Raw genomic sequence first — 16,728 nt, forward strand, 5'->3', positions numbered from 1 at the left:
TGTATTTATTTTGTTGAGTAACTGTATATAGATAGATACCTGTGATACCAACGATGTGTTAAGAGGGAGGTTTAGTGATAATGATAAATGATATGAACAATATGCTGGCTAGGTAAAGTTTTTCGAAAATATTCGGACCTGTTTAGAAATAATACCTTTCGATATCCATATTTGAAAGACCTTCAAGTGAAGGAGGGCATGATCTCCCTTGGTGCACCGCCGTTGGCTTAGTTATCACAAAACAGAAATATCGGGGGTGAAGTGTTAAACTGCGGACAAAGACGTCTCGGCTGTTATCCACCAATTAATGATGAATGGTGATGATTTGGCTGCCGTGCTATCTTCCCTTAATGTTCCTTAACACCTCCGTAAAGTAATTATATGTAAAAAACTTAAATTTTTGTTAATCTTGCGTGATTGTGAGGATGTTACTGGCATCTATATGAAAAACTTCATTGTGTCCCGGCCATTAATACCATGTCCAATCCAAAAATAATTTTTTTTAATTAAGTTAGCTAAAAAGCGACTTACCAGCAGGATTTACCCGCAGAACCAAAGGTTGAGGGATAAAAGAAATCGTTTCCGTAGTATTATAGCTAATACCAGAAGATTCTAGACAGGAGTTAAAAATTTAGGGTATTTGCGATGAAAAAAATGGCTTCGAGTCCATTGTAATCATTCATTTATAATTATTTTACTATGTCTTTTGTTATATATACATACATATATATGCATTATTGCGTGGTAAAAAAATATGGTTTGAGTAAGTATTTATCTAAGAACCTAAATAATAATTTAAAATGTATGCTATGTTTTTCTACGATAGGACTGCAATTTTGTAAGATATTCAGAGTGTCGTACCAAATGTTCGTATAACATGTTCACATCCAGCTCATTTTCCTTAGGGCCGCCATACTGAAATGCAATTTTAATAAAATTAACAATAGTTAACCAATCTTTTATTTAATTATTATTTAGTTATATGTGGTAGACTACTGGCCTACTATTATAAAGATCATATGTTAAAGTCTTACGAAAAGAAACATGAAAAAAAGTTTTTTTCTAAAAAAGGGCGGCTCTCGGCAATGGTTGGCAACCCCTTCAAGTAAGTGACAACAAAAATATTATTAGGGGTATTCTCTCTGTCTAAAATCCATAGAAAACATAGAAAGTTTTCCATTTTACTGTCAAAAGTTTTCTACACGCAACAACAAAATACATTTGTGAAACATTTTCTATGCTTTATACACTTTCTATACTCAAACCCATGTATATTTGAATAGAAAATTTATAAATATGACAAAAATGTTCAAATGAATTTTTAATTTAAATAAAATTAAAGAAAAAAAAACTTTTTTAAAAATAAGCTTTTATTATTTTGGTTAATAAAATTAACTAAAAAGTAAACAATAAATTGACTCTAAAGAAATATAACACTTTATAAGTTCATTGTAAGCTTTAACGATAATTAGGCTTTTTCGTCTGCGACAAAAGAATTCTATATTGTACATAATTATATATTTTTAACATTAAAACTTTACACCTAAATTATTAAACCGTACAGTTTATATCACAGTTCTAATTGTTCTAATAAAAAACGTGTTGAATTTTGATGGTATAATTAAGAACATTTAGGATCTCCTTTTCTTGCTATCGCAATGTAACACGCTTTTATTAGAACAATTAGGACTGTGATATAAACTGTAAGATTTAATAATTTAGGTGTAAAGTTTTAATGTTAAAAATATATAATTATGTACAATATATAATTTTTTTGTCGCAGACGAAAAAGCCTAATTATCGTTTAAGCTTACAATGAACATATAAAGTGTTATATTTCTTTAGAGTAAATTTATTGTTTACTTTTTAGTTAATTTTATTAACCAAAATAATAAAAGCTTATTTTTAAAAAAGTTTTTTTTTCTTTAATTTTATTTTTTACTTTTTAGTTCGTTTTATTAACAAGTAATAGAAGCTTGTTCTTATAAAAGCTTTAAATATAAGTATAGGGGGTGAAACAAAAACACATATATCAGTTACATCTGCGTATAATGCGTATTGGAATTTATTAGTACACATTTTATGCGCAGCAACTTCAGAGGTGTATTTAAAGTTTAAAGCATTGTAAATATAAGTATTGAAGTCATGAGCCTGGGCATTCGCGCAATTTCAGTGATGTAAATTGCATGGCGCCAGCGCCAATGCGGTGCCAGCTCAATGGTACCTCATTGACGAAATTACTCCAAGCGAATTTTTGACGCTTCTTAGTAGTGAGTGCGTAGTACATTTTACTTGCGCTATTGAGTAAAACGACTTTTGTGTGTCAGGCACGAGTTTGGTGTTATTGGCGCTACTGGCAGTGATGACACTGAGCTGTTGACGGTAGCGCTGGTAGTTCAGATTTTGAATCAGAGAAAGAATTGATGACCCGTGTGAATTATTATGGCTTTGGCCGTGTAAATTATTATGGTGTATTTGTATATTTTAGATTTAATGCACAATTAATATTTGTGTGTTTGAGCGGCCAAATAATAACAGTAGTATTGCTAAAGTGCTGCTTAGTTGATGGAATGTCGCTAATTTCTTAGCGATGATCAGCAGATTGTCAATATTTCGTTCAACGGACGCGCGAAATTGCCACATCTACTCAAATTTTCCAAAGATTTTCCATTCTTGATTTAACTTAAGCTGTTGTGCCAATATTTTTCAGCCAGCTTTTTTCAAATAGGTAATTTTTCCAAAAGCAAAATAAATTACAGAAAAGATTACAGGGTTAAACAGCTTTAAAAATTCAGAATTCAGCTATGTTGGTTATACACAGAAATACAACAGAGGGTTGTGTCTCCGCTTTTCGCAAGCGATGAGATTCACCACGCGTGACACGTGATTCACCACGTCCAAATATCACAATCCACGGATAGGTACCGGCGTGTTTGTATGGGACTTAGGCTGTTATGCCAAAGTAAATACAAATCTTTACCGATAACTGTGTTATCGATTAATTTATCGAATTCTAACAAAGTAATATTGCATTGTCATCGGAGTTATACATGTGTGCAAAATTTCAGCTCAATCGGACACCGGGAAGTGTATCAAATTTAACTTGCAAGATTCCATTACAGACAACAAAAGTGAAAGTAAATAAAAGCTTATAAAAAGTAAAAACTTTCTGTGTGCGGCAATTTTGTAAATATTTTTAATGTATAAGATATTAATTTTTTATAAATGGAGGATCAAATATAAAAAAATCTTTGTTGTGTGAGTGGTGCGTTCTCTGAGTGTTGTACTTTTGGTCTAGAAAACGTGGAATATTTTTTACGTTTACTACGCTTTCTAGACAGGGAGAATTGCTTTATTATGTTCTTTTTAATGAAAATAACTTTATTATAAAGTCTTTCACATATCGATCCATAACAGCCAAATGACTTAAGGCTACAAAATTTTCGGTTTGTCATTGTTTAATCCAGGCATGCTTAACCAACGAACCGATATCATTTCGTTACGATAATTAACGTTAATAAACGAAACAAAGTCATTTCGTTTCGTTTATTAACGTTAAAAACGTCAAATTAACGAAATGATTTCGTTTCGTTTTCTGCCATATCAAAACGGAATCAAATCGTTTATGTTCATTATTAATTTCAAACTATGCTGGCAAAGCTGATTGATGGCAGAGTCATTAAAGGTGAAAGCAATAGCCAAGCTGATTGCAACTTTTCTCATGAATTTTGACAGTACGAACATTTCTAAGAGTGTTTTTGACATTACCACCAACGAATTACACAAACAAATTATATGGAGTTTGTGTGTGTATGTGCGCTCGTTGTTACCACCTTACGGCTTCACCATGGCTATAGCATTGCCAGCACAATTCAAACATAAAGTATCACGTTTTTGTTAACGTTTTTAACGTTAACGAAAGCTTTTCGTTTCGGTTAAAAACGAGATACAATTTATCTTGATAATTTCTTTATCGATAATATTTCGAAGTGTTTCAACGGAAACGGTGGAAATTTTTTGATAAACGATTAGCTTAACGTTAAGGTGCATCCCTGGTTTAATCTACCCTATTAATATCCTTTTATCATTCATTTTTTAATTAAGTCTAAAGATTTAGGATAAACCGTTGAAAAGTTATGGCTAAAGCAAATAGGGCTTAAGCGGCAATTAACAAATGGGATGTTCCATCGTCACGGCTCACATTTGTACGCAATATTTCATCTTTGTTGACGCATTCTGATAAAACCATCTGAAGATTTCAGGTTCTAATAAATAGGTTGAGACACCTAACATTGAATCAGTACTGTTATGTTAAAACAGCTCACAATAGGTTAGTATATATGCAAATTAGAATAAGTTTTATAATTGTCACGTGTGGGACAAAAAAATACGCTATCCATTAGTGAAATTAGGGGGACTCATGTAACCGTATAAATGCCTTATAAAGTGTGTAAACGTATACATTTATCTAGTTTACGCACGAGCTGTCAAATTTTGTATGAAAAATCATTTGCACAATCTGTATAAATTTACGCGCACATTTCATTGTGTAAACGCGGTAAACTCAAAGGAATGCAACCTTGCAGACATTACAGACGGCATTTTCATCAAAAATCTCCAACATCAGCAAGTAAAGGCGTTTTAGTTTTGATTTTTCACTTAATCTTGGTATTTTTTAATTTGTATAACAATCAAAAACATTTTTTTTGGAAATAATACAGCTGAAAAACAATCAATTTTATCAAGAGTATTACTAGGTGCGTTCATATAACCGCGTGTGTAAATGGATATAATTTTACACCTTATAAGTTTATCTGCTATCATGAGTCCCCCTATTATAAATTATAAAAACTCTGCAAATAGATGGAAGTAGCTTGTATTGTTTAAAGCCCCGTCACATAAGCAGTTTTTCATATAGATGCTTTCAACTGAATCTTATGCATTATGAATAGTTTACACGTATTTTTATGGAAAACGGTAGATTGACCGATACTGGCGCCATCTGACATGAAAAAGTAGCCAACTTGGTACTTTTGTTGCAAGCAAAGCATAAGAAGAATTTGACATTTGCTTTGGCTAAAGGTGCTGGCACACTTTGTAAGTGAAATTATTTTTCTCGCTTGTTGATAACTTTTTTACATTTTCGCAATTAAAAACTGCAATATAACAAATAAATACAACACAAAATATGTTAGCAAGTACTTTTGTTGTATAGGGAGAATATTTATAACAGTGTTTCGCAAAATTTTGTATGTGAATGGGCAAGGCGAAATAAACTTCAATTAAAATCTGAAGTTCCTTCATATTTATAAACGCAACATCTTGGTTGATTGTGGCGATGTTGCTGCTTGTGTTAAACGCATCTATATGAACATTTTCATTGTGCCACGGCCTTTAGATACTTTTAGATAAACGAACATTTAAGGAATCCGATAGTATAAAAGTAATAAATTTTTCTTAAATTATTTTATTGTTATAATGTAAAATCAATTGTCACGGGTGGGGCAGCATTTGTCGAGGTTGGGACATGTTCGAAAAAAAACATTAAATGAACTTGTTGACGGTAAATAAAGTATTCCAAAGGTTCAAAATATAGGTCACGTCGTGAGATCAAATCATGGGCTGAACAAATTTCAGTTTCGGAAAATTTTAAAAATTTTCGCTTTTTGACTCAGATTCAAGGGCCACAGAAAAACATACTTTTAGATGGTGTATTTTGATTTCTACTGCACGTAAATAGTTGAATCTCACATGCGCGGTTCCAGGGGGAGGAACTGGGGGAAATCCGCATCCCCCCTTGAGCTTTGTAATACGTATTTTCATTATTTTCGACTGTGAAAAATTATGAGAGATATTTCGAATTAAAAAATATTTTAATTTCTCTTAAAATTCTTAAAATATTAATTTATCCAAAAGTGTGCAGAATTTCATTGTAGTTTGAAATTGAGGCTGTGAGGCTAGAAGTTAAATAAATAAAGTTTTCCGAAAATAGGACCAAATCGTCTTGTTTTATAATTTTATTTTTTTCCACAATTGCATCATGTACAGAGTAAATATTGACTGTAATGAAATATATAATACTAATATACATAGTAGTTTCTTTTCACAAAACGGATTTTTACTAATTTTTAATTTTTCTTGCTTGGTCTACTATTTTACGTTATCACTATATATATTTAAAAAAAAGCCCCCCCCCCCTCCGCCGCCCTAGAAGTGCTGCTGGAACCCCGCCTTAATCTCATATAGTATTATAAGGCGTATTAGAAATGCCTACTCATTTCTAGCCACAGTTTCTGCATACTTTTCACGAGCGGAACAAATTTATTGTTGAATACAAGTTCAAAAAAAAATCAAAGCTGAATTGTTGGATATAATAAAACGAGTTTCTAACATTGTAAAACAAATATAAAAAGAAAAGAATGACTTGCAAAATTGAAAATAACACGTACGGGTGGCTCAAAGCTAACAATATTCGATAGATCTAATAATAATCATAATATAGGGCTTATATAATTTGGTATTTTAATCAGCTCCATTAAACAATGATGAGTTATGGCAGTTATGTTTCTTATTAATCACTCGAGTGTTAAATCACACACTTTTTGACAGCTTTTTCAAAACGGGCTTTTTCTACCTAATTGAAATATCAATCAATCAGCATCATTATTTTAATTTAAGAAGAAAAAAAGGTGTTGAAAATGCATTTAGAGAATAAATTTAATATTTTTCGGTTGATTGGAGGTTTTTACAACATTTGTATCCAGACGGTTCCTAGTTTTGTATGAAAAATTATCTCCGCACCAAGGTTCACTTTCTCATTGAACCACCCATATGTAGTTTTAAAAATTTTTTTTTTCAAGAATGAAAATTTGTCCGAATATTTTCTGTATGTCATTTAGGCGGTTTTAGCGGTTATGGCTCGATATGTAAGTAGTATATTTACTTATGCATATGCGACAAACATACCTCCGCTGGTAAATTATCATAGCCCACCATATTTCGCAGTTTATCGAATTTTTTCCCATCGTGTATGTGTATCTGTGAATATGGAAATAGTTTAGATTAAAAATTAACTTTCTATTGAAGCGAATCAATAAAAAAAAGTTGCAAAAAATGCAAGGTTTTAAAAAGGAATTAATTTTTTGTTTTGCTTTAACTCTTGCAAAACGAAAATTTAACTTTTTCAGAGTTTATTTTGAAATTTGTCAAAAATGTATGAATCTGATGAGTCACGTCTGATGTAATTGATATTTACAACTTTGAATAGTCACACAATGCACATGACCTTCCGAAAAAATCAATTAACTTTTCGTTCTGCAAGCGGGCCCAAGTGTTCATACCTCAGGAATATATGTATGTAGTTACAATTTATTTTTCTACATACTACTGTCAAGTACGTAATCTCGATGAATTTGCTAAACTGCCTATCATATTTCTAACCAAAATTTTGGTTTATTTAAAGACTAGTATTTAGTCGCCGCCAATAAAACCAGTTCTTTGTTTTTACAAATATATTATGCGATAAGGAAAGGTGAAGTTGAACTGGCCGGTTCGTGGAGACATAGCCTGAACATGTCCATAATACTAGAAGCTTCCTACCCCAGCGGGTTAGGGGGTCAGAATATTCCCGCGGTAGGTATGCCTGTCGTAAGAGGCGACTAAAATACCAGATTCAAGGGGCTGTGTAGCGCAACCCTTCAGATTGCCAGCGCAATATATAGCTTCTCCAAACTCAATTGTCAACCTCACCTATCCGCGGCGAATCCTGTTTAACAAATGAGGCTCTGGCCACCTCAAGCTCCTCATGGGACTTGGGGGTGGGGAGGGAGGGGATGTCCTGAAGGTATAATGTGCCCACATAAATCGTTCCCGAGATGGTCGGGCTAGCACCTTAATTGCGCTGTGGTACCGGAGCGTACCGGATCTGTATCCGGCAAAGGACCATTACATCGATAACACTCCCCAAAGCCTTCGGGGAGCAACCTTATCGCTACAACAACTAGAAGCTTCCCATACGACATGAAATATTTGAGACAATTATACATTTATAATTGGGAATAATTGGTTTGCAATATTGTTTTTGACATGCTTCTGACATATGTACATATTTAAGAAATATTTTTACTGAAATGGTTTATTTCAAATATTTAAGGAATATTGTACTTTAAAATTGCTGAAATTTAGACCAATCCCAACAAGCAAAGTAAACGTAATGTAAATTTAACAAGTAAGGAAGGCTAAGTTCGGGTGTAACCGAACATTACATACTCAGTTGAGAGCTATGGAGGCAAAATAAGAAAAATCACCATGTAGGAAAATGAACCTAGGGTAACCCTGGAATGTGGTTGTATGACATGTGTATCAAATGGAAGGTTTTAAAAAGTATTTTAAGAGAGAGTAGGCCATAGTTCTATGGATGGACGCCATTTAGGGATATCGCCATAAAGCTGGACCAGGGCGGACTCTAGAATTTGTTTGTACGATATAGGTATCAAATGAAAGGTGCTAATGAGTATTTTAAAAGGGAGTGTGCCTTAGTTGTATATGTGAAGGCGTTTTCGAGATATCGCCATAAAGGTGGACCAGGGGTGACTCTAGAATGTGTTTGTATGATATGGGTATCAAATGAAAGGTGTTACTGAGCATTTTAAAAGGGAGTGGGCCTTAGGTCTATAGGTGGACGCCTTTTCGAGATATCGCCATTAGGGTGGGCCAGGAGTGACTCTAGAATGTTTGTACGATATGGATATCAAACGAAAGGTGTTACTGAGCATTTTAAGAGGGAGTGGGAATTAGGTCTATAGGTGGACGCCTTTTCGAGATATCGCCATTAGGGTGGGCCAGGGGTGACTCTAGAATGTGTTTGTACGATATGGGTATCAAATGAAAGGTGGTAATGAGTACTAGTATCGCCTGTGGTCGAAATTCGACCAACTTGTATTTTTTTCAACTCAGTCTATGCATCAAGTGTTGGAAATATAGCAGACTGGTCTAACCTACTTAACTTTTTCTGTAAAATTTTGAATTTTATCTAAGACTTTGTACTTTTTGATTGTATTTTCTTAAATTTTCTACAAACTTTTCACATGTAATTATAACGTTTTGGTATGGAGCTCCTTAAACAAAAATATAAAAATTATGTAAAATCAAATGAAATTGACATAGAATTATGGTGAAATTACTTGGAATTAAGTGAAGTGAACAAACAGTTCCATATAAAAACACAATAAGTGCACTTAGACTTTTTTCCGGGTTTTAACGTGATCATTGTGGAAATATGAAGATTCTAATCTTCGGATAGAGCACTTACATAATTTGTCCAAAGATGGCGCACTTTTGTGCAAGAAAGTAAATATCGATACTTGGAGAGATTGTTGGATTTACAAAAAACTTTTTCTATTAATTAATAATATTTGTTAACAAAAATAGGCCTATACACTGCGGCTGATCTATACGAATCGATTCATATCACTTTTATATGATTTTACGTATGCTAACTATGCGAAACCGCCTGTCAATTGTTTGTATGGAAATTTTGTTAGCGTATTAATATATAGATAGTGGGTAATATACTGCCTACACAATACGGCCGCCATGATGCCGGTTGCCGTTTTGCCCTAAAATCAAAAACGTTTTTGGGACGTTTTTTTCATTTAATATTCAACGTGAAATTTTCCGATTCAGTCAAGTTGCATTTAAATAATAATAACCTAAGTTGAAATAAAAGAATATATAATAAAATAAAATAAGAAATAAAATAAATTAGCATAAAAAACAATATAAAAAATTTAATGTTATATTTTTGTAACTTTTTTTTTTGTTCAGTGTAAGACGTAAAAATGAGGATTAATCTGCAAATGCAAAAACATTTTGGGGCAAATTTGCCATTAATTGTTATAAATAAATTAGTTAGTTTCAACAAAAATTAACTCATTATTTGCGATTTCATGTTTTTTTGTAAACAACTAAAATAAAAAACAAAGGATCTGTTAAATAAAGACTTATATATATATTTACGTGTAAGTGAAATTTGCCACAAAAAATGGGCAGGTCAGAAATTAATTCTATTTAAGATTTTTTGGTACGCTACAAATTATTTTGGAACAATTATTTAGGATTTTGGTAGAGGCTATTATAGGTAAGTTGCAACAATGGGAAACCGTGTTTTAATCTTTCACGCTTATGTAGGTTTGTGGCTTAGAGCACTTACATAATTTGTCCAAAGATGGCGCGCTTTTGTGCAAGAAAGTAAATATCCATATTTGGAGAGATTGTTGGATTTACAAAAAACTTTTTCTTGTGTCTTAGAGCACTTACATAATTTGTCCAAAGATGGCGCGATTTTGTGCAAGAAAGTAAATATCCAAATTTGGAGAGATTGTTGTACGATATGTTTGTACGATATGGGTATCAAATGAAAGGTGGTAATGAGTATTTTAAAAGGGAGTAATCCTTAGTTCTATAGGTGGACACCTTTTCGAGATATCGCCATTAGGGTGGGCCAGGGGTGACTCTAGAATGTGTTTGTACGATATGGGTATCGAATTAAAGGTATTAATGAGGGTTTTAAAAGCGAGTGGATGTATATGTGAAGGCGTTTTCGCGATATCGACCAAAATATGGACCAGGGTGATCCAGAAAATCATCTGTCGGGTACTGCTAATTTATTTATATATGCAATACCACGAACAGTATTCCTGCCAAGATTCCAAGGGCTGTTGATTTCGCCCTGTTGAAGTTTTTCATTTTCTTCTACTTAATATGGTAGGTGTCACACCCATTTTACCAAGTTTTTTTCTAAAGTTATATTTTGCGTCAATAGACCAATACAATTACCATGTTTCATTCTTTTTTCGTATTTGGTATATAATTATGGCATTTTTTTCATTTTTCGTAATTTTCGATATCGAAAAAGAGGGCGTGGCCATAGTCGGATTTCGGCCATTTTTTACATCAATACAAAGTGAGTTCAGATAAGTACGTGAACTGAGTTTAGTAAAGATATATCGATTTTTGCTCAAGTTATCGTGTTAACGGCCGAGTGGAAGGACAGACGGTCTACTGTGTATAAAAACTGGGCGTGGCTTCAACCGATTTCGCCCTTTTTCACTGCGAATCTTCGCCTAGCATCAGCATGGCTTCCGCAAAATGCATTGCACTACTACCGCGCTCAACGCCATAAACACCCAGATAAATTATCTGAATGGTCGGCAAACTTCGGTTCAATTTAAGAATGAAACTCCAACATCTAGGAGAATTAATCAGGGTGTACCACAGGGTGCTCCCTTCCCCACCAGAAGGAGTTACTACATTCGCTGCGCCGACGACTTCATGATAATGACACCAGAACCTAACCCTGCAATATACGAATTAGTTTCTAGAATAGCTCCCCAGTCTTTCTAATTTCTTCACCTCACGCCATATGGAACTATCACCAACTAAATCCACGGCCGCTCTGTTTACTACGTGGAAGGAACAGATGACGCGACCCCTGTACTAAGTGAGGCAAAAGAGGACAACATTAAAGAGCATAACGAAATATTTAACATACAGTTTTTGCTTAATTGTCACAAACCTGGACACCCTAGCAGTTTGACCCAGGAGAGCAAAAGGAGGCCCTAGTATAAATCCACACAGAATCGGTAAACACATTTGCTAGGTCGCGCCTGGTGAACCCCAGAATAGGGCGAAGCACTGGTAACACAACAACATATACTAATTGTATATGCTTAATATGTTTATATTTTTGCCATGCCATGTCATGAAAAGCTCTCAGTGAAAACTCATCTGCCTTGCAGATGCCGTTCGGAGTCGGCATAAAACATGTAGGTCCCGTCCGGCCAATTTGTAGGGAAAATTAAGAGGAGCACGACGCAAATTGGAAGAGAAGCTCGGGCTTAGATCTGTTCGGAGGTTATCGCTCCTTACATTTATTTATTTTTTATACTTACACGCTCTTTGAATTCTTTGCTGGCGAAGGACATCATCAAATTGGTTGTGGCATTCAATATCATGCCCTTCTGTATGACATGTACGATGCGCGATATGAATGGCATAATATCATTTTTGGCATTTACCATTCTGGCCATGGCTGGTGAAGCGAAACGCAAAAAGTTTTTATTTGTGCTAATGAAGAAAACCAAAAAACAATATACTAAATGCAATTGAAACATTTAATTGTATGTGCCCATGTTTACACGCGAATCCTCGATCTAGGCAAGAAATTACTTTTTTGCAGATCATGTCAAATTTGGATTTGGATTTTGCGGTAATTTGGCGAAAGGCATCAGTATTCAATTCTTTAAACTTACCCACTCAAATCACTTATAACTGTGATTCCATACGTTTGCGCCTGCGGCAATAGTAAAATCGATTCGAAAATCAAGTCATCCATTTCGATAATATCGTTTATGTAATTTGGAAACAGCTTAAAAGCATCGACTTGTGGAAGAAAACAAGATTTATAAAAAATAGTGAGAAATTTGTTGAAAATTGTTTTCAGTGAATATTAACCGAATTTTCTAAATAGTTCATTTCAATTATCTAAATAAATTCAAAAGTTTTTTCTGCGATGTTTGAAATTATTTGGTGAGGCTTTGTATAAAGTGCGGTTAGGTTCATTCCATTAAATCAATTTAAGAGCTCACGAGTTTTTATATTTGTGGAATGTGCTATGCTTTAATCATATTTCGTATTAGAAATAGCATACGGCATAAGACTTTACAACGAATAAGGCACACTTTTAAACTGTCTAAATGTTCGTTCTTTTATTTTAAACAATTTACCTGCTTTTGATACAAATATTACTCTGCCATCCTTGTCCGGCTTAGGCATAATGAATTTGCTGAGTGTCTGATAGATATGGTCCCGGAAATAAAGTACCGGATGACGTGCAACCCAGTTTGGGTTATGATATTTGAAGTCATAATAACGGTTTATAGCATCATATGCGCGTTCAACTTCCCAATCGGCAAAATTGAGGAATTTCGACAGCAATACATCGTCGGTGCCAATGTCAAGGTCATGTGAAGCTTAATTCAAAAAATATAAGAAATAAATCAAAGGCATATGATCATATTTTAAGTTTTGTTATTTCCACCGATACCTACATGTCGTTAGCTTAATTAACAAATGCCCTAATCAAAGCCATTTGGATGTTTCCACTTTACGGACGTTCCCATCCTCTGGCACTTTTTGGGCATTGGATCAGAACAAATTCTTTTCTTATAAACGACATTCGTAGACATCTATCCAATTCAATTACACATATTTTCCATAAGCTGTACACAGATATTTGGCAACCTAAAGTTGCCGTTCGGGCCTAAACAGTAAACAGTGATGCAAAAACTCTGGATTTTCTCCCCTTCGTGGAACTTCAAATAAAAAGGGCTAAGAGGATAAAAGGGATTTCGGTAAGCTAACAGAACGAAAAGTAGGAATTATCGAAATTAATATTTTTTAATTTCTCAGTTGAACAAAGCTTGGCGCGTATACGTGGCACTTTTCTTACTATTTGGTATAAAAGATTTACATACAAAAATACAAGTAAAGCCAATATAAGTGTGCTAAAGATTGTGCCATGCGAACACACCCTTATTCATTATAAAATCATATAAGTAATTTTTTGCATATACATACATATATAAGTAAAATTTTATAGTTAGAAAAGATTTTTCTTGGTGGGAAAAGTGAGGAATTTTCTCACTCAAATAAGGGAAAAGTGGGAAAATTGATACAATTTCGTGGAATTTTTTCTCGATTCGATCGCCTCACTGATAGAATAGAGGAATATACAAGAATTATAATTGCATAACTTTTAGCTCAGCAGCGATATTCAAATATCGAACTCGATTTGTAAACTCTGAATTTGAAGTGCAAATAACAATAAAAAATGCAAATAGCAAAGAGTACGTTCATATTTTATTGCAAAATTAATTTTTGAACTTTACCACTCAGGGCATATCCGGCTTTTGATATGCTTACAATCTTGACTGCTGATGCTTCTCGAAAAAACAAATTATGGGAGTATAAAGGTACCTGAAATTGCCGTGCCAAACTTATTTTTTAAAACTTAATATATAAAATGAGTCCGAGCGCTTGGCTAAAAAAAACTGAAATTTTGAAAATTCATAAACCTGCACATTTAAATTCCTTGATGGATCAAAGTATATATATGATCTCATTATTTCACTAAGTTTATATCCATTTTATGGGCGATTTGGTTAAGGTTTGTCCAAAAATTACACCAATATAGTGTATTGTAGAGGACAACATATGCGGCTTTCGAATTCGTGTCTATAAAGTTTTCCTAAGCAATAGTTTAATTTGTTAGTTAGAGCTTTTGTGAATTGAGCTAACGATATATTCATTTGGGGTATTCGCATGACCTTGGTTCTAAGTTTATCTGCATTTGTGGTTATATTTTTAACACAGTTTGCATAAACAAAATAAATAGTAGATAAAGAACTAATTTTAAAGCAATTAAGTTGAAAACGTGGTAATGTGAATACCCTAATTATTTTTTTATGTTTTATTTGCTTTGATTCGAAATTAAAAATCAATAGTAATATATTCCAGAGTTAATATTTGAGCCACTTACAAGTTAGCTAAAAACTCAAAACTTCAGACATAATTCAAGGCCCGGTGACAGTGAAATATAAAATAAATAAAAAAAAGTGTCATTTTTTTTGGAAAGGAAGGTAGGTGGAACACGATTTTGATCTCATTTTGCACTTATTGCCATTTTTTTTAGAACAATTGTGACTTCTTTATTTTAAAGTTGCACGCATACGAAGAAGCGGGTAAGAGCTAGTTTATACTACAATTTTTTAAATATTCAAAGCTACCCTACCCACTAGCCCGGAACTAGCCCACAACTATCGCATTAGGAAACGGTACTAGTTCCAATTCTGTCACCAAGCAGTGCTGTCAACTAACACTTTTAACATTGTGAGGTCCTACGAAATGGCAATTGTCCCCCTCTGCAGACCTTTTATTATCATAAGTGGTTCTGTAATAGTCGGAGCCTTTAATTGAAATACGTATATCCCAAAAAGTATCACTGTTGGTACATGTGTGGCTACCAACTGTCCAGATATGCATCCGATTAACACCAGTTCGGTGGCAGTCGATAAACGTGTAGTAAAAACTGGTGATTAGCCCACAATCTCGCATTTTCGCTGCAGGATAGGTATCTTCAAAGCACTAAATTTCCTTAAACTCTATGGCTTTGGGATGCGTATGAAAAATATATATATCGATAAATAGGCACATTCAAAATTTTTTGCAAAGAAATCTTTTATCAAAATTTAAAAAGTGTTAAAGTATTCAAGGTAATATAGTTGGAATTAAAAAGTTTAATAGTTCCAGTTCATATGGTATAGCTTGGTTTAATTTCCCTTTTTATTACTACATTACGTTGTGTTTGATTTGCATTACTAGAACTCCATTCTTTTCATTAAGCTCCATTTAGATTTTGTTTTATACTTTTTAGTACATTTTTTATTTTTAATTGTGAACTCACAAGGTCTCCTTTTCTATGTTTTTAAAAGTATCAAATATGCTTTGTTGTTGTTTTGCATATGAAATATGTATAAAAAATCACAATGCAAAGTTTTTTAAATAATAAATTTATTTATTAAAGTTTTAAATGTTTTCCGTATTTCAAAAGTATTAATAAAAAGATTAGAGGTGGTAGCAATATGGATTTTTTAATGCTTATTACTTTAGTCTTACGGATGTACATATGTATCTTAATACGTAATACAACTCAATGTAGTGTTCAGGGGTCGTTTTAAAAAAAATACTTCATAAGGCTTTTTAAAAATATTTTACATATATTTTTTTTTTATTCAGTTTAATTTTTATTTATTAGATATGAAGTATTAAATTATTATCCAAAAATCATATGTTTTACGGGCATTAAACTTTTTTGTCAAATATGTTTCTTTGCTTCACTCACTTTGCACTAATTCGCGTAGCTCTTGAATCTTTTCAAATTGCTCGTTTGTATGCTCATATTTTGTTAACAATAATATTTGCATTTTACTTGGAAAACTTGTATTGTGCACGCACGCGCTTAAGTCAAAAGTTGTGTGAATAATGAGTTCAGTTGATTGCTTAATTTTTGTTTTATGTTTTACTACATCGGACACAAGTCATCGTCCGGTGACGTTCAAAGTAGACAATTAAATGAGTGTTTTTTTGGGTATTTATTTATGAACTGAACTCAAGCTCTATAAAGGGCAAACTCAACTAACATATCGAGAAATAAGTATATGTATATGATACGAATTATCGCATTGAGAGCTTAATGGGAATTTTTAAGGTTCAAAGTATGATTGAAGCATATCTTTGATCTCCAAATCATCCCCGCAGCGAATCGCATTAGTTCCAAATTAAGAGACGGTACTAAATCTAGTTCTGTCCCCTCGCAGTGCTTTAAACTGACACTTTTAACACTGTGAGGTTCTACGAAAGGACAATTATCCCCTTTTACAGACCTTTTCAGCGCCTTCTTTACTATTTCAGTCATAGGTGGTTTTGAAACATTCCCTTGAATAATTAATTTCAATTCATATAGCTTTGGTTTGTAACTGTGACTATCAACTGTCCTGCACCGCATCCGATTAGCACCAGTTCGGAGGTAGTGATTAAGCGTGAGACTGGTGTTTGGGTGACTGTCCCCCAGTTACATGCAAAGTTTGGGAAGTTTTTGGTATATTCAAC

General features: G+C 33.4%; 1 protein-coding gene across 1 annotated transcript; it reads right to left on the minus strand.

Annotated features, from left to right (window-relative positions):
- Positions 1-698: 698 nt before the first annotated feature.
- LOC137241915 (retinaldehyde-binding protein 1) lies at positions 699-16,227 on the minus strand. Its single transcript, XM_067769266.1, has 6 exons — positions 15,962-16,227; positions 12,786-13,031; positions 12,312-12,441; positions 11,952-12,126; positions 6,967-7,038; positions 699-915 (listed from the first exon to the last, which is right to left on the minus strand). The coding sequence occupies exons 1-6, from the start codon at positions 16,041-16,043 to the stop codon at positions 808-810; spliced, it is 813 nt and encodes a 270-aa protein (XP_067625367.1). The 5' UTR covers positions 16,044-16,227; the 3' UTR covers positions 699-807.
- Between the last annotated feature and the right edge of the window lie 501 nt (positions 16,228-16,728).

This window comes from Eurosta solidaginis, chromosome 2 (assembly GCF_040869045.1).
Source record: "Eurosta solidaginis isolate ZX-2024a chromosome 2, ASM4086904v1, whole genome shotgun sequence".
Classification (NCBI taxonomy): domain Eukaryota; kingdom Metazoa; phylum Arthropoda; class Insecta; order Diptera; family Tephritidae; genus Eurosta; species Eurosta solidaginis.